Source organism: Bubalus kerabau, chromosome 1 (assembly GCF_029407905.1).
Source record: "Bubalus kerabau isolate K-KA32 ecotype Philippines breed swamp buffalo chromosome 1, PCC_UOA_SB_1v2, whole genome shotgun sequence".
NCBI classification, from domain to species: Eukaryota; Metazoa; Chordata; class Mammalia; order Artiodactyla; family Bovidae; genus Bubalus; species Bubalus kerabau.
The window spans coordinates 12117468-12136885 of record NC_073624.1 but is presented as its reverse complement, the minus strand read 5'-3'; the positions used below and the strand labels follow the sequence as shown (position 1 = coordinate 12136885).

Genomic DNA, 19418 nt, shown 5'->3' with positions numbered 1-19418 from the left:
TGCATGAAATTCTAAAACCCTTAGGATTAAATTATTTCTACAGAACACACACTCACAAACAACCCTGACCTGTCTGTTTCCAACTTAAAATGATTTTTATTCACAACTCAGATTGAAAACCTCCAAGAGCAGCTTAGAGATAAGGAAAAGCAGATGAGCAGCTTGAAGGAGCGAGTCAAGTCCTTGCAGGCGGACACCACCAACACCGACACCGCCTTGACCACTCTGGAGGAGGCCCTTGCCGAGAAGGTGGGTGACCAGCCCAGATTCCTCACACACACGCTTTGTCTGTCTCCTCGTGAATCCAGAAGTCACTCGGGTCATGAGACAGGTGGAGAAGACAGAGGAAGTCATTTTGGCAGAAGGGAGAAGAGCCGCCCCTACTGCTGATAGTGTGAGGGAAAGAAGATCCATTTTATTGTTGGTGGTTTAAGCATCTGTTGCTGGGCAGGGTGGAGTCCATACTGGAGGGCAGGGGCTAAAGTTTCTAGAGAATCAGCCATGTGCTACCTTTTGACTGTCTTCTGAAGACAAACTTTTTTTATTTGAATAATATTTTAATTATACGATTGGAGTATAATTGCTTTACAGTGTTGTATTAGTTTCTGCTGTGCAACAGAGTGAATGAGCTAAATGTATACGTATACTTCCTCCCCCTTGAGCCTCCTCGCGCGCCCACCATCCCCACTCCCCACCCGCCCCCTGGGTCAGCGCAGCGCGCGAGCTGAGCTCCCCGTGCTGCACAGCAGCTTCCCGCGAGCTGTCTGCATCACGCCTGGTAGTGTAGTGTGTCAGTGCTGCTCTCTCAGGAGCGCCCCTTGGGTTTGTATGATCAGCTGGAATTGTCAAGTGGGCATGTCAGACACTGACCATTGAGGAGCATCATTGGTCCTCTCACTGGGCCACATTGGGACCTCTTGTCTTCACGGGCTTTAGTTTTTAATACAATGTACTTGCTGTTTTTCAAGTTGTGGCCTTGCCATTTCATTTTGCCTTGTGAGCAAACCTAGTTTTTTCAGGTATGATTGAGTAAATAAAGAAGTAGCCCGGTGTGACAAGTGTTAATGTCTTGGAAAAGGTTTAAAGACTCTTGGTGGGGCATTTTAATTGGAATTTTTTTCTTTTAATTTAAGGAGTACAGTTACTGTTCCTTAAGCCTCTTGGATGCAGAATGCTTCAAGCTGCCTGCCCAGGGATCATGGCTTGATCCCCAAATCTATTCAGAAATAATACCCAGAAATATACTTAAATTGCTTCAGCTTTCAAACTTCCTGAGTATCTGTTGACAGAAGTTTTAATGGTTTCTTTTTTCTTTATCTTTCTTGATGCTTTAAGCTCAACAAATCATAATCTCTCCAACCTCCTCCTCTTTGGTGTGGGAATTGTTTCCATTGCTTTGTAGCAACATGTGAGTTATATATAGAGAAGAAATATTTGGTACTTAGGGTATATATACATGCAAGTTTTTTGTTACTTGGGAATTGAATAAACAAGATTATTCGAAAGAATACTTTAGTGGTATCTAATACTAATTAAGATTATTGGGAAAGAAACCTAAGGGAATCAAAAGAACAAAGCCAGATGTATGTTACAGCAAGATAGGCAGGAAGGATGAACTCTTTAAAAAGTAAATTATTAATGACCTATCACTGTCTTTTTTAAGTGGAGAATGGAAGTGTGAAACTGCATGAGCTCAGAACTGAATTGTAGTCATGAGGTAGAGGCAGAAAGGAATTTTCTGTGCACTGATGTCCTCTCTTAACAGGAGCGGACGATTGAACGCTTGAAGGAGCAGCGCGACCGAGATGAGCGGGAAAAGCAGGAGGAAATCGACAACTACAAGAAAGACCTTAAAGACCTGAAAGAGAAAGTCAGCGTGCTGCAGGGCGACCTCTCAGAGAAAGAGGTCGGGATCACCCCCCGCGGATGCGTGATCTGCTTAGTCAGTGCCCTGTGTGTATGTTGTCGGTGTGGACATAACGCGTGCAGAAAAGGGTCTGATGGAAGGTTTACAGACTCTTCTTAGAGCCAAGGCTGTTTCAGGAAGCTTAGATGGAATGATTCATTTCCTAAGCCTTACCTCCTGCCTCTTCCAGCTATTAGGAGTTGGTTTCTTACTTGTTAATGACACTTTGTAGATTCCAAAATAATAGAACTTCTCCAGGTACATTTGGAGAATTATTGTGCCAGTGGTAAGAAAGGTGACAGATGGAGGGAATATGCACTAGGAGGAGTCTGTTTCCAGCCACTCTTAGGGATCACCTCAACACCAGCAGGGAGACCTTACCCAACTCTTGACCAGATAAGTGCTTTCATATATTTCCATCTTATTTCTGGAGAACCTCGTGTATGCCACCTGAACAGCAGAAGTGCCTAATGCCTCATGATCAGATAATCATGAGCTTTAGGGACATTCTCAGGGTTTTCTTTCTAATACCTTTAGGAAAATGTATAGAAATTGAAGTTTCTAATAGAATATTTCTTCTAAAAGAGAAAAATCAGTGTAGCCACTAAGGCTGACTGCTTACATCCACAGAGCTTGACCTGCTTCCATTTATTTTGTGAGAATGGATATGTATTGCTAGAACTCCTTAAGTCACTGAATATTCAGTTGGCCTTTCTTGGGGATTCATTTTGTTTCAGTTAGGACTTGAAAGCCAGAGGTAATGCTGCTGTTTTGTATTTCGTGTTCTTGGAAATATGTCAGTATATGGTAATGGAAAGAAACTAGAAACCACCAGGAAAATAAAATTAAGATCTCCATTTGGTTAATAAATAGTGTTTATTCTAGATATGCGTTGCTTCTTTTAGGCTTCACTCTTGGATCTGAAAGAACACGCCTCGTCCCTGGCTTCCTCAGGACTGAAAAAGGACTCACGGCTTAAGACTCTAGAAATTGCTTTGGAGCAGAAGAAGGAGGAGTGTCTGAAGATGGAATCACAGTTGAAAAAGGTTAAAGAATATTGATCCATTTTCTTGCTCTGCTTTTAAATAAGAACATAGTAGAAAACTTTATAGTATTTGGATGGAATAACTTACAAATGGAGTAATAATACTATTTATACCTTGATTAATTCTTGCAGCATTAATATCTTTACTCCTTAGAGTCCTCAAACTCTTAGAAAATTTATAATTCAGAGTAAGATTCAAATATGCAGCTCCTTTATAGAGAAAGAAATGTAAAAGACCACAGTGTAAAAATCTCAGTTGATATTTTTCTCCCGTTAGCTTTAGGCTTCCTGGAAAGAGATAATTTTACAGTGATAATCACCCATATGGTGAATATTAGAATATGGTAGGGATACTTACTATCCATTTCATTGACTTATTCTTCTGTAATGTTTATACAGCCATTTGTAGTTTTCAAACCACTTGCATATTTATTATCTCTGAGTTATCAACTCTGATTAACTGGGTCCATTTCATATGATTACTGATGAAAGGGGGGTCAAGCCTGGTGTTGACACTTTGGGTGGTGGTCTTTTTCTATAATCCGCCTGCAATGTGGGAGACCTGGGTTTAATCCCTGGGTTGGGAAGATCCCCTGGAGGGGGAAATGGCAACCCACTCCAGTATTCTTGCCTGGAGAGTCCCATGGACAGAGGAGTCTGGCAGGCTGCAGTCCATGGGGTCTCAAAGAGTTGGACATAACTGAGCGACTTTCACTCACTCACTCTTTCCATATATTGGGTGTATTCAGCATGAAACTCATAATGAGTCATTTTTTAGGATATGCCAAAAATAAAGTCATATTTTTAAGCTAAGGAAAAGAAGAAAAGCCATTATTTTAGAGTTACTTTTAAATAAGAAGAAAAATCCCTTTTTTTTTTTTTTTTTAGATTAACTAATTCAGACTTGATAATTAACTTCCCCCCTCACTAAACACGTGGAGATAATTTTCTATTTAATACCAGAATATTGATGGTAAAACTGTTAGATGTATTCAGGATTATAAAACTGAACAGTAACTATCAAGAGTGGTAATTGTTGTTCACTAATAATCCAAACTCACCTGTGTATGACAATCCCACATTTTCTGTTTGTTCACTTTTAATCTCCTTGTTATCATGGTAGTTCTACAGCTGGTTATATCTGATGATCTCTTACACTTTGTGTTTAGGTTCATAAGAAAAATTAAAGTTATCTTTGCATAGAGGAGTTGGTGATTTCCCCCTTCTTTGATTTATTAGTTGTTTTTCTACCATTGCTGCTTTTCTTTTCATGTTTTCCCTTGTTTGATTTACTTTGTAGTTAATTTGTAGGTTTACAGGAACTAGTATTGGCGTATTTTCTTTTTGCTGAACACCATAACTGGTGTAAGGTTGGTGTTTATATTTATTCAAAAGGCTGTGCTCATTGTTGAAATTCTTCAGCACTCAGCCTTCTTTATGGTGCAGTTCTCACATCCGTACCTGACTCCTGGGAAAACCATAGCTTTGACTGTGCGGACCTTTGTCAGCAAAGCAATGTCTCTGGTTTTTAATACGCTGTTTAGGTTTCAGAGGTGTACTATTTTAAATAACTAATTTGTTCAGATTCTAATATAATTATTTCTCTGTGTATTATGAATGTTTTGTCTGTGTAATATTTAAGCAGAGCAAAACCTTGTAAATTAAAGACTAGCAATAGGGATTTGCTAATGTCCTGTTTACACTGGAGTATAGGTGGCTTCTGGGGACTTGGTTTGTCCATTGCCACTGTATGCATGTCTCATAGAATTTGGATATTTTCTTTGTAGGCACATGAGGCAACATTGGAAGCCAGAGCCAGTCCCGAGATGAGTGATCGAATACAGCAGCTGGAGAGAGAGATTGCCAGGTACAAAGATGAATCCAGCAAGGCCCAGGCGGAAGTTGACCGCCTCTTGGAAATCTTAAAGGAGGTGGAAAATGAGAAGAATGACAAAGATAAGAAGATTGCTGAGTTGGAAAGGTAAGGAGAGGGAGGCTCAACAGGGACTCACTGTGTTAGGAAGGGTGAAGGATGGTCTTAAAACTATGTAGTTTGGGATCATGTTTTTCCAATATATCTGCCACTCCAAATTTACATTCCTGAGTGCCTGGTGTCTTCATTGCCTCCATTTTATTCTAAGTTAGTGTGAGTCTCTAAAAGGCCGCACAGAGTGGGAGTAGATGGGAAAGCTGTGGACTTCCGTATCATTGATTGGACATAGAAAGTCTCCCTTTATTTTATCTATTTCAGGAGCAAATGAGCCTCAAGTTCAAGCAACTAGCATGTTTTAGTTCATACAGGCCTTTTTCTGAGCCGATGGTCTTTTAGGCCGTGAATGTTTAGACTCTGTGCTGTGGAGAAGCAAGCTGTTAAAGCAGGTCAAGGTTAGAAGGAGAGACATTTTGAGGACAGTTTGTGAGACATGGATGTGTTTGCTGAGCTCTACCTTTGACTACTTGAAAGTGACCTCTATTTGAACAGAGCCAGCCAGACCGCTCTCTGGGAGTTTTCTTTGCCTTTTTTTTTCTCTTGTTAGAGTATTTTGTACAAAAGATAAAGCATATGCCTCTTGGCCTCTTCCTTTACACCATGTATTTAACAAATTCACAAGCGCATAGAAATAGTTCTTCCAATAGAGCTATGCTAATTACTGTATTCTGAAAAGAGAGACTAGCAGGACAGCATGAACTCACTAATCCTGAGGCTCCCTTGAGCCTGTTTTAATATTTTTGTGCTCTTGAATGTCAAGAGGTAATAGACTACTTTCATAAGTAGTTTATTCAGTTTTAAATTTTAGGGTTATGGGTAGACTTGATATTTTCCCCTGGAAGTTGTTTTTTCCTTTTGTTCTGTACCTGTAGGATTTTGATTTTCAAGAAACTAAAGTCCAACCCTCACGGTTCTTCTTCACTAAAGTTGAAAGTATGAATAACATGAGCTGATCACGTACTCATTTGTTTCTTCTTATTTTGATAGTAAGTCCAGAGAAAATGGGTGGATAACGTTCTTTAAGTCAGAATTAATAAATTATCAGAGTCTCAAGATTAGATTTTATACATTTGTGTGTCTTCTTCCATGTCTGCACTGCATCTTTACCCCCCAAACGGAAATGCACACCCCTTGCATACTTGGGCTAGGACATGCCTCTCTTTGCCATTGTATCAGCCTGAAATCAACAGCAGTACTTCATCTTCATAGATTTTAAAATGCAGTACTTTATATGGATAATGACTTTCCACTAAATCCACTAAATGTATTTCAGTATTTCAGAAAAGAAATTTCTTGATAAACTTTTATTTTGCTTGATTTTTTTTTTATTAGAATTATACATTGAAATTATCACTGGCTATTCAAGATAGTGTCCTTGAAAAATGTTTCAATTCATTTTTGGACCCAGTACTGATTTGGGAGAGAATGTGATTTCAGTGAGAGTGAGAAACAGGATTAAATCTTTGTCTTATATGCAGAGCACACCAAATAGCTTTTATTAGTCACTGCATTTTTCACATTTTGGGAGAGAGTTGTTAATGATCTGCTCTTCCCACAGAATATACTATAGAGTTTTGTCCTCGGGTCATGCAGTGTCATAATCTTGTTTTAAGATTTGACACATAATTTTTTAGCTACCAAGAAAAGATACAGTCCTAAAAAACTCAGTTGCTCCTGGCTTTGTAATTTGTTTACTGAGCAGCACAGTTCAAGACAGGAATGAAAGACGATTGAAACTACTTTCTGCCTTTTGTTCCCAGATTTAGTGCATGTGTTCGGCTCCCGCTGTCTTACTAACAGTTTGGCTTCTCGTGTTGCCGTTTCCGCTGTGTCCTGTGTGTGGGTGTCTGTCTCCCTGTCATCTGTCATTTGAGCCTCTTCACCATTCTCTTGATCTGTCTTACCCTGGTCCTGCTGCACTGGGGATTGGACTCTGCGTCCGCGTCCCTCAGGATGGCAGTCTCCCGCCCTTTGTGCCTTCCACGCCAGGCTTCCATCCCTGCATCATCGGGGGGCTTGGTTTGGGACTTCTTGGGAAAGTGAGTGTCGAGTAAGGTGACAGTTCTGGACTTGAGGAGTTGCTGCTGCCACTCTGCTGCCTCTGGGGGCTTGCCGGGGAATCTGCTTGATCAGAAATAAAGACCAGCCAGTTGTATGTCCAGCTGAACAGTACCTCTTAGGTCCACCACTTGTGGATTAAGTATGTGTCCTCTCTGGTAAGGTTCAGATATTGCTGGTTGTAATTGTCTCATTCTTGGTTCAAAGCCCGTCGTTTGTGTGGTGGTTATTTTGCTGGAGTGCCCGTTAAGGAGTAGCCTCTTAGCTGGTGCGGCTGTGATGCCAAATGCCAATTCGTTTGGGAAGTGGACGCATTTTTACAGGGCATTCAGCAACCTGCTAAGTGCAAAAATGAACACATGCTGTTACAATCATTGGCCTAAAGAAAAATCTTATTATTCTTTTAAAATTTCCTAGTACTTATATAAGATTCTCTAACATTAAAAGGTTTAGATTAACTCATAAAGAATTCCCAGACATATTCTTTGTGGTCTTGAGGAAATAAATAGCCCCTTTCACTGCTCTTACAAAACAACAGGAGCTTCTGGCAGATGATTTAGTGTTGTACCGGTGTCTTGAGCTACTGAGGATTAAGTAAGCCTGCCCATACATCTGCAGATATAAAATATTTTTCCCAATTAAATCTAAGCAGTTCTGTTTCTAAATTTATATTCTGTCCTATGCTGTGTATCAGTTGGAATTCAACCAAAGAGGCAGAACCGGTAGAAGAGATACTTACATTTATTTATATAAGGTACATATGGGCTTCTCTGGTGGCTCAGCTGGTAAAGAATCCGCCTTCAGTGCAAGAGACCCAGATTCAGTCCCTGGGTGGGGAAGATCACCTGGAGAAGGAAACGGCAACCCACTCCAGTATTCTTGCCTGGAGAATTCCATGGACAAAGGGGCCTGGTGGGCTATAGTCCATAGGGTCACAAAGAGTCAGACACGACTGAGCGACTAAACCACCAGCAAGATATATACATATATATATCTGATTTATTACAAGGAATTGTCTAGTGTGATTGTCAGCAGTTGGCTAAGCGAGTCTAAGACCTGTACAGGAAAGCTGTCAGGAGGAGCAGACCACCCGCAGAATAGCCTGGTCCATACTGTGGTCTATAGGCAGAATTTCTCCTCTTTGCTTGGGAAGCCTGCTTTTAGGGCCTTCCAGAGGATTCAGATATGCCCACTTTGATTATCTGGGGTAATCTCTTTTACTTAAATGGATTATAGGCTTTAATTATATTTGTAAAATACTTTCATAGCAACATCTAGATTAGTGTTGGATTAAATTAATGGGGTGCTGTAGCCTATCCAGGTTGACACTTCCAGAAAGTCATCCACCTGGTGATTCTGGGTAGTCTGCCTAGATCAGTTTAGGTAAGAAAATAATAAAAACAAACCTGGAGATTGATAGTGTTATGCAGGGTACAACATTACTATAGAAAAGGCTTCTTGTTGAACTTTGGACTCAAGTCTAGTCTTTTAATTTTTGTGGCCAATATTAAATGATAATGGCTTGAGGGGATGTTTAGATGGAAGGTTAGTAGGTTATTTTGGATCCTAGACTGCTCATTTTAGGTCCTAGAACTTTAGTGTACATCGAGATGTAAAATGGAGAGGAAAAGGCAAGATAGTGTACTGTTGCTGTAACTGTTCTGACAAAGACAAGAGAACCAGGGATTGGTGGTGTGTTATTTACACACACACACTCACTCACTCACTCACTCCTTTTGGGCCAGGCTTGTAAGTAGTTTAACTGTTAGGAGGAAACTTAGTTTTTCTATTTGTGATGGTTAATTTTATTTCCTTTGCCGTCTTTTCCAGACCTCATCTAGAACTATTATTAATTCTAGGCTTTTGCATCATGATTAAAATTAGATTTTGTGGGCTAGCAAGAGTACTTGTGTTTATAACGTTTCTAAGGGAACTGTTAATACATTCTGATTTATAAACAACTGGCTTTATTAAAAAAAATTGATACATGATCTGTTCATAAGATTTGGAGCTACTTGATTTTTTAAAAATTTTTATTATTGTTTTAGTCTTTATTGAATTTGTTACACTATTGCTTCTGTTTTGGTTTTTTGGCCGTGAGGCATGTGGGGTCTTAGCTCCCTGGCAGGGAGAGGGAACAACCCTGCATCCCCAACATTGGAAGGTGAAATTTTAACTACTGGACCACCAGAAAAGCCCCTTGATTTTTTTTTTTAAAGCAAGAGTGTTTCCTGTTTGCTCAGAGTTCAGGCTCAAGGTAGCCCCTCAAATTAACAGTCTAAATGGCCGAAGCAGTAAGTTTAAACCTCATTTTGGTGAGAAGAGTCTGTATTTCTGTAGATCAAGATCAACATGATGAACTGAGCTTGAACACAGAGAATGGTGTTGTTTTCCCATCATGCCACCCTTAAACCTTGTGGCTTGAGGATGTGGCCTTTTGTGGTTTTTTTATTTGCTTTTAAAACCTACTAGTATTTGAATTTCATGTAATGAAAATGGACTAAAATTTTCTTTCCCCTTATTCATTTGTGGGAATCTGACCCTTTGTAACTGTTATCTTTTTTTGGAGGGGAAGCTTTACTGACCTCCCTTAGATAATAATTTCTTTCCTTCTTCTATGCTTTTCTGATAGTATCTCTCTCAATCTCTCCAAGGACTGTACATTGTTCAGGGCCCATTGAAGATGTATGTTAAAACATAGAGATGTGGCTCCTTTCTCATTTCCCTCTCTAATCATCCCACATTTTATCTTCCCATTCCCTGCACATTCAGACCTTTCATTAAATGGATACTAGTCTTATTCCCTGTTTGTTATATCGAAAATATTCTTATGTTCATTTCTTGTATATGTTTGTAATATGTTTACCATTGCACATACACTTTTTTTCTGTAAAAATATAAGTAAACCCATATGCATTAAATAGTCTTATTTAATATAATTCAGTAGGGTTACTTTTCTTGCTTCACGTTAAAGAAACGTGTAGATAAACTCTTCTGTCACAATAAAATACCAATTCTAAGTTTTATTTTTATATTTTAGTATCTCTGAAACTGGGATACATGTTCAATACACACATGTATTAAATATGTACATATATGTGTGTATTATGTACGTATATAGATGTACATAATACATACATACATAATGGCATGATTTAATTGGTATATATTTTTTATTTCTTAATCATACTGGTGCATCTTCTCTCTTTGGTGAATTGAAAATGTCTACAATGAGAGTGAATAAAATTGTTTCAGTGAGTGTGGGAATGAAAGAAAGTATTTCCAAATCAACATTATTTTCTCATATATTCCATTTTAAATGTATGTAGCCAAAGGAATGTGTTTATTGTTAGAATTAGGTATTTGACTTTTGTAACTGCATCCTGAAAGTTTTTTTGTTTAGGCTGACCTAAAATTTTTTGACATTTTCTTTGAGAAAGTGGGTTTCATGTTTGTGATTTATTTTGGTATCACAGTGTATTCAGGCCTCTGTGGCACAGTGTAATCTGGAAATATAAACCTACATCTTTAGTCTTCATATTTGTAAATATGTTTTCTGAATTTCTGAATTGATCATGCAGCTTAATGTCTTCAGAAATCTCCCATAAGGAAATTAAGCTGTATGTAGATTGGCATAAATTAGCATACAATTCATGAGGGAAAAGATTCCTGAAAGAATTTCCTTAAAGTCTGCAGTTGTGTGTCTTTGGTCCATGAAGGACAGTGTCGGGTCTTGATGTAGTTGGAAAAGAAGGAAAATGAGCATGGTGGTTGTGTGTTCTTTCTTGAAGGAGAATGGATGGTGTTTTTAAAAAATGAAAGAGGAAAAGCAAGATGCTTTGAGTGTCGTAACTGGAGATGACTGTTCTTTATCTGATCCTGCTTGCTTCAGCCTGCTTTCTTCTTCCTCTCCTCGATGAATTTCACTGATTTTCATTTAAAAGAAGAATAAATTACACAGCTTAATTACATAGTCAATTCTGCTACACCATCTTTCCACAGTTTCTTGTGGGCACAGCACCTTATAATTTATTACAGTCTTGATAGAAATTTTGGTGTTACACTTTAAAATGTAAACATTAGAATTGTATATAGTTACTCTATATGCAGATTTTTTTCCTCCTAAATTTATTTCCCAAGAGCTAAAAGTTATGCCAACATAAACTATGACTCCTGAACTATAAAATAGGTAAAAAGATCCTTAAAGTTGCTCACTCTTGTCAAGAATAAACTTAATTTTTTTTTCAGGGATTTCCCCATGTTTCATATAAAGCCTTGCATCTGTATGAGATCTCAGTGAGTGTCATTGTTGATTTAAAATTATTCTAACTTAATCTGTCATAACCAACAAAAATAAAAAAGATCGTTGGGAACAGTCATGTAGATAAATGATTGACCTCACTTGGACTTTGAACATTGTCTGCATTCTGCTAGAGATCCATGGATTTTTATAGATTCCTTTCAAGAACCTGTAAGCATCAGAGAAGAGATAAAAGTACACCCAGGAGGTGTGTCTGCAGACCTGCATTCCTCTCTGGGATCCACCGTGTACTTGCCGTGTGGTTGCGAGGAATTTTGTTTTCATTTTTTGTTTTTCTGTTTTTCTATTATATAATGGAAATCATAATTTTATCCTTGCCTTTCCATTATTTTAACAATGAGTTTTTAAAAAACTCATTTTAGTATTGAAATGTTAGAAAACATTAAAGCACAAGTTGAAATGGTGCTGGCACTCAAGAAATAAACCTCTGGTTTTAGATTCTTGAAGTAAAATTTCAGTCCTGATGACAAGCTGGATGGCCCTGGCTCTTAGGAGTCTTAAGTGTTTGGAAGACCACTTTCAGTGAAACTGATTAATTGTTAAAAAGGGAAAGCTGCCTGTTATTATGAATATGAAAGCAATAATGAACCTCAGGGGTTTGTGCTTGGTAAGGAATACGAAGCACGACTACTTTGGATCTCTGTCTGCTGAGCAGTATCAGAAACGAACTGGTATTTGTAGAGCCACATCTTCTTCTTCATTATTGCTGTTAGATTGCACCATTTGGAGACAGATTTGATAGATTTGGAGTGAGACATAATGGGTGTAATTAGCAAAACATTATTTTCACATTTGAGAAAATTATGTCAAATTTTCCAAATGAATGAGAGTTCTGTATTCTTCAGAATCATTTCCGTGTTTTTCTGCTTTTCTCCGAGATAAGTTGGGTCTAAGAAATGGGCGGGGGTAGGTAAAGGAGTTGTCAGTTCTAAGACGGTGTGTATAAACCCAAGCTGACTAACGTCATTAGGTCACAGGTGGCTATTAATACTCAAACAGGAAGGGGAACGACAGCTGGCCTTCCCTTCTTTTTCTTTGTGTTTGAGAAATTATTTTTTCTTTTTCCTGCCCCAGGAAATGGTAAATTTTAGACAAAATTCATCCCTTTAGAAACTTACGTTAAGGTACAATGGTGTAATCAAATATGAAAATATACTTGTTGAAAGTCTGAATTTACTCACTTTTGGTGTCTGTGCCGAATCGGTGTGTCTGTGTTCCTTTCTCTAATCCTGTGCTGTATGTTTCCTCTGTGTCTGTGAATTATGCGAATTCTGAATACTGCCCTCATTAACACTTTCTAACTTTTCTCTTTCCCATTTCCTTCCTGGATTTGCCGTTTCCTTCAGTCTCACCTCAAGGTCAGTATGCTTGTCCTAAAGCAAAGATATGTAACAAAACATTGTATATTGACATTGTCTTGAACTCAAAAGTTACCCCAGGAACAAGATGTCTAGAAATTCAGGTATGAGTGTAGAAAATGTCATGAGCGTTAGATTGATTGGAAGAGTGGCATTACAGTTCTACCGTTCAAGGTCGTGAGAGTGGTCAGAGAGCAAGAATCAGACCGACCAGGTTTTGACTGAGAGAGAAATGAAGGGGAAAAGTGGTCACTGGGGGAGTGAGGAGGTGAAGATACTGCTTTAACTTTGTTACAGCTTCATCAGAGACGTTGTGGCTCTTACACTAGCAGGTGAAGTGCAGCATGGATGCGGGAGGGAGAGGGGCCCCAGTCTAGATGTGTGTAAGAGCCTTGGAGTGATTTCACTGCACAGACCCTCGCATACCCTTTCAGTTTGGGGGTTGTTTTGTGACTGCTGAATGCTGGCAACAGAAACAGCCACCGGTGCTGCTGTTCATGTGTCAGGGGCTTGTGGTGGAAGCTTCACAGGTTTTATTTCCGTTGATTTTCCCAGCAGTCGTGTAGCAAGGTTTGCGATTTCCACTTTGCAGGTGAGTAACACAATTACAGAGCCCATTAAGTAACTCAACCATCTTCATTACTAAGTGAATTAGTAAGAGAAGCTGGCAGAAAACAATCATAAGTCTTCATTTTAAAAGTTTTTTATTCTGCCTGTGAGCCACGGCACTGTAAAATCATGGTATGAGAATTTCTGATCAGGTTCAGGAAATGATATTGTTAATACCACCTGCATTTTACCTTGGTGTTCAGTCACTCAGTCGTGCCCAACTCCTTGCGACTCCATGGACGGCAGCACACCAGGCTTCCCTGTCCTTCACTATCTCCCAAAGTTTGCTGAAACTCATGGCCATTGAGTCGATTGTGTCATCCAACCATGTCATCCTCTGTCACCCACTTCTCCTGCCCTCAATCTTTCCCAGCATCATGGTCTTTCCAGTGAGTCCGCTCTTCGCATCAGGTTACCAAAGTATTGGAGCTTCAACTTGAGCATCAGTCCTTCCAATGAATATTCAGGGTTGATTTCCTTGAGGATTGACTGGTTTGATCTCTTTGCAGTCTGGGGACTCTCAAGAGTCTTCTCCAGCACCACAGTTCAAAAGCATCAATTCCTTGGCATTCAGCCTTTTTACCTTTCTCCTAGCAGTGGTTTTCTAATATGTTTGCTGTCTATAAAAGCACTTGTCTCTGATTCTCACAAACAGCATATGGATTACATAGGTCAGATCATTATTCTGATGAGGATCTGAGACTAGGGAACGTGATTTCTACATCTAGGGTCAGCTGCCTAGTTGGTGGTAGTCCTTAGATTTGAAGCCAGATATTCTCATTTCAGCCTCAGGGCTTCTCATATGATACACACTCTAGCCTAGGAATTAATCTGAGCTCTGGGGTCCCATACTGCTCAAAGGTTCTTAGGTACTTTTCTCACTGTCATTTTCCCATCTGTAAAGTTGGGGTAGTTCTCTCTGATCTGAAGGGCTGTTGTGAATGTTGAATGAGTGAATACAAATAGCCCTTGGAGCAGCATCTGGCACAGGCTGAGCAGTCAGTAAATGGAGCTGTTTTTGATCACTCATTGTTGCTTTTTTCTCAGAGTCCTGTTTGGTCCCAGATCCCACCATACTGTGCCCTTGATTCCTGTCGGGATTGATAGCAAGTACAAAGTAGAGCCCACTGCAGAGTTGTACGTGTGCGGAAGATGAGGAAGGAAGCCTTGTTTCTTCTGTAATGATATTTTCAGGCTCTATTTTTCAGGTCTGAACTTTTTGTTACAGGTAGTAAGATGAAGTTGAGGCTTTTTTTGGGAAAAAGGTTCTCTTTCCCTTTTCTGTTCCCTGATATTTATTCTCAAGACTTAACGATATTTTTGAAAAAGTCCTCTTACCTTTGACTCTTTTTTAAAAATAAACAGTTTGTTTAGGGTATGATGAGTTTGTTAATAAAATAAAATCTTTGTTTTGTAATTACTTATAGGAATCTGATTCATGCAGGGGTTCTTCAGTCAGCCTTACACCATCCTCTACTTTCTCTCTGCACAGCAGCAGTCTCAGAAGGTCTGTCTTTGCTCGTCCTCCCTTGCTTTTGTCAGAGGTACTGACGTCCCAGCTCTGTTCTGAGGCTAAACTTCCTATTCGCTCCTTCCCTCTGACCAGTTTTCAAAACCTTGTTCCATAAATTGAATCCTCCTCTTCCTCCTCCTCATTTCCTTTGTTTCTCTTCTTTCCTTCCCACAGACTCCCAAACATAAAGCATAATCTAGTCTTCCCTACCCTTAAGGAGACGTGTGAGCAAGCGTTCCTTCATCTTTCCCTTGGTTTCAGTTCACCACAGGATCTTACTTTTACCTTTTACTTTTTCTTTCCCATTTGCACAGCTTCTGAAAGAATCATTTATGCTCTATGCCTCCACAGTCACACTTCCCGTTCATTTTCCAGAGCAGTATAATTTGGGATCTTCTCTCATTGCCAGGCTAAAGCTTCCTCAGTGACGTACCCTTTGCCAGATTGAGTAGCCGTGTTTGTCTTGGACCCGTCTAAAACCTGTCTGTTAGGTTAGGTTAGGTTAGTGACCATCTCCCTTCTATTTGAAACTGTGCTTCTATAGTTTATGTGACATTATTTTCTGGAAGCTTTCTTAGCACCTCCTTGACAGTTTTTAGCCTATTTTGCTTTTTGTCTTTTACACATTTCTTAATGTTCTGTAAAAAAATTCCCTTTTTCACCTAAGTTATCTGTCACTTGACTTGTTAACCACCAAAGACTTGTTAACCACCTTTGACTCTTTTTAAAAATAAGCAGCTTTGTTAGTATGATGAGTTTGTTAAAAAAAAAAAAAAAAAAAAATTTTTTTTTGGAAACATTTTTACGGAACTCTCCGTGAATAAACCGTTTTCATTACAGAAGAAATCCTAAGTGTTTGCAATAAAAGTAGCAAGCACAAATGCCGCATTTGAAAAGTGATTTTCCAATTTTCTACTTTAAACATTTTCTCCACATTGTAGTAAATCAGTTAGGGTACCACGTAAGTAATTCCAAGTCTGAACACAAGTCAGCTTTAGTAGAAAAATATCATGAAGGTTTTTGCTTTGTGTGTGAGGACTTTCTAAATTAAGCTTTAAGTATGCTCATATTTGTACTGGGAAGTTTTATTGCTTTGTCCCACATTTTGTCTTTTGCATATTTTGATCTAAATGTTACTAAACAAACAGTTATGAAAGGCTCCAGAAGATTTTTTCCATGGAAGTCATTGGTGTAGACATAATTCTCTGAGTTACAAGTTATGTTAATTATAGTATTGTTAGCTGTTCATTTTTATTTAGTGGTAAAAGCCATTAAACTATACTTATTCCTAAAGAAGTTTTCTCCAAGTAATGAAAAATGCAACAAGCTTTGTTCTTCCAGTGGCAAGGATCGTTTTGGCTGTATAGTATATTAAAAACCCTCTTTTCACTTCAGAGTGGAATTTAATGCAGTATTTTTTTTATTCTACTTAGAGGCATTTTAATTACGGTTTTGTTAAGTCCAGTTGAATAGGTCATCAAAAGAGTCTAATTTATTGATGGACTGGATGTTTAGATAACTCTATTATATGACTTTGGGCAAGATGCTTAACCCTCCACCGTTTGCTTTAGCCTGTTTTGTGTTAATAGTGACAGTTACCTGCAGTGTTTGTATTTTTGTGTCTCCGCTAAGCTTTTCCAGTTTGAATGGGTTTGTTTGTTTCTGCTCTTCCTCTCTTGTCCTACCCTGCCCTCCTCTGTCCACCTTTCCATTCAAGTACAGAGCAGAAAGATTTTATTTAGAGTGATGACGACTGAAGGTTCACACTCGGAATCCTTAGATACACATCTGTTTAGTTCCTGTTCAGGGACGTTAACCCCAGAGAATGAATACAAAGAACAGATTCCATGTATTGACGAAAAGATAGGATTCAGTCCACAATTCATCTTTACTTTTTATTGTATAACAGCAGCTTCAGCTAAAGGCAAGACATCAAGAAAGTGAAGCCTGTAAATGTCATCTCTGTCACTCTTAGATCTAAACAGATTGGGCTCAATATTATTACTCATGCTTTATTTAGCCGTGACCTCTGCAGACCTCTCTTCAAATGTTTGCAATCTAGGGGATGCTTCCTACTGTGTTAAGCCCAGAGTCCCTATTTTATTATGTAATAAAAGTTAAATAACATAGTCTTACTGTTTTGAATGATTCATTGGTAGAAATAAGTGTGTGAACACAGACCTGTGCTGATCCACCAAAGTCTTCCACTGAAAAGAGTTGAGTTTCACGCCATCCCACATTGAGACGTGGTAAACGTTGTTTTTCTAGATCGCAGTTGTAGATACCTACGTGGTGTTCTGTGGGTGAGATAAAGCTGGTGAATCCAGTAGAGAAGGGAGGAAAGACTAATTTTCATTTAGTCACGATTTGAGTTCCTGTAGGGGTGCTGGATTTAGCAAATAAAAATTTGAGATGTCCAGTTAAAATTGAATTTCAGAGATAGAATGAATAAATTTTTTGTATTAATATATCCAATGAATATTGAGATATTCTTAACTAGAATATTATTTGCCATTTATCTGGAATATGAATTTGCCTGAACATCTTTATCTAACAAACCACGGTGATCTAATTTGGAGATTAAGCAATGAGTGTGAGAGAACGTGCCACAGGCTCTCATTACCTGATTTCAAAGGATGTTAATTAGATACAAACCATGGTGGCTTCTCATTATTAGTTCAGTTTATTGATGCAACTTTTGGGCACAGTTGAGTGGATTTTTCTAATTGTTGCATCCTCCCTACTATCATCATCCTGCTTCGATTTGTTTCCAGAAGTTTGGAAATCTGATTGTATCATTTCCCTTCCTTAAGTCTTTCACACTTAGGATGAACTGCAGCTTCCTTGCTCAGCAGGAAACAGGCCTTTGTTTACTTTCGGCTTCCTTTTTCTTTGTTCTGCTGGTCCGACTTTATGCTGCAGTCACACTGAGTGTGGCTTCCTCCAAAGGGACACACTCTCCTTTTTTCAGGGCTTTATCCCCGCTGTTCTCTCTGCCTAGTAACCTGGACCAGTCCCTCAGGAAGTTCAGAGGCAGGTCATCTTCCAGGAAGCTTTTCCTGATCACCACTGCCACCCCTGCTCCCTTCCCGGGGCCCTTTCCTAGCACTTAGCATATCCTGTATTTGCTCGGATGCCTGGGAGATATTTGAGAGCAGAAACTGTTTTTATTCATGGATTGATATTCCTAGTGTTTGATACGTGAGAGTGGAGTTCAGCCAAATACTCATCTCCTTAATGAGTAAGGAAAATGTGATGGGCTTAGCAGGGTGTCAGAGCTCAGGTGGATGTAGGTTCTCTAGCATTGCAGAGCCCAGGTTCTCTTGGGCTGCGCCTTACACATATTTCTTGATCATTAGTCATGATTCCACTCTTCAGTGAGATTAATCTTCTCTACCTGTGACTTGGAGTTTGGTGTGGTCTTCTTATCTAGTATGGAGGCTGTGGAGTCCAATAGGGGGCTTCAGAAGTAGATGGAATGATCTGTTGCTTAAGCTGTGGCCTTAGATCTTTATGCCATAATTTTATATACATATATGTTACATAAGATGGTTGCATGGCATCTCTGACTCAATGAACATGAGTTTGAGCAAACTCCAGGAGACAGCAAAGGACAGGGTAGACGGTGTGCTGCAGTCCATGGGGTCACAAAGAGTCGGACACAACTGAGTGACTAAACAACAAGGTTACATATAGCTTTTGAAAGTTGAAAATATTTAATAACAGTAAAATTAGAGTTGTGTTACAGACCTTTCTTCATCAGCCATTCTGCAGTTTCATAGCGTTGATGTCAAGAACCTGTTTTCATATGCCAACAAAAATCTCTGAATTGGTTTCCTTCGTCTGCCATCTCACTCTGTCCCAGGCCTCTTTCTGTTTTATGTTTCATCATGTTCCACAAAGTACTCACTTACACATGTGCTCCCGGAGTACCATGGTTAACAGCTAGCTGCTCTTGGAATGGAGCGCTTGGCCAGGTTGGGAGGATTTCACAGCAGGAACTCTTGCTGCTTCTGAGCTGTTCCTTGCATTGTGGTGTCAGTGAATAAACACCTTCTTTCCTGTGCATGTATATGAAGAGCTTGAGTTTTCTCCCCTTTTCCACAGGCAGGTGAAGGACCAGAATAAGAAAGTGGCCAGCCTGAAGCACAAGGAGCAGGTGGAGAAGAAGAAGAGCGCCCAGATGCTGGAGGAGGCCCGGCGGCGGGAGGACACCCTCAGTGACAGCTCCCAGCAGCTGCAGGTGGGCGAGGGGCTGGGCGGGGGGCTGGGTGGGGGGACCAGGCCCGGCAGGGCCCTCCCCACAGGCACGCGGCTCTTTGCATCCTCACCCTTCGCTCTTTTTCCTTCTAACCCTGCCTGCTACCTTCCTCTCAGTCCAGCTGTTTAGCAGTAAAGGAGTGGCTTTCAATAGAAAAGGCCAGTTTTATTCCACAGCTTTGTTGAGGAAACCTGAGCAAGGGAGAAAATCCGTCTCCTGGAGGGAATCTGCCTGCTTGGTGAGTTCAGTGTCCACTGGCTAAGCGGGGTCTTCAGGTGGTCAGCATCGAATGGCCTTTTCCTTCAGTAAAGCACATCATTCATCTGGTGTGTGTCAGGTTGCCTTCTTTTTTTCATC

General features: G+C 39.6%; 1 protein-coding gene across 32 annotated transcripts in view; it reads left to right on the top strand.

The window, feature by feature from the left end:
* Positions 1-19418, top strand: part of ERC1 (ELKS/RAB6-interacting/CAST family member 1) — a 272013-nt gene that overhangs the window by 103161 nt on the left and 149434 nt on the right. For all 32 annotated transcript variants that reach the window (XR_008710256.1, XR_008710258.1, XM_055567813.1 and 29 more), the window contains 5 exons: positions 112-249; positions 1766-1906; positions 2812-2952; positions 4739-4932; positions 18908-19043. Coding sequence is in view for 30 of the 32 variants with exons in the window: in XM_055567813.1 (XP_055423788.1) it covers positions 112-249; positions 1766-1906; positions 2812-2952; positions 4739-4932; positions 18908-19043 (750 nt within the window). In the remaining 2 variants the exon portion in view is untranslated. The remainder of the gene's footprint in view (positions 1-111; positions 250-1765; positions 1907-2811; positions 2953-4738; positions 4933-18907; positions 19044-19418) is intronic.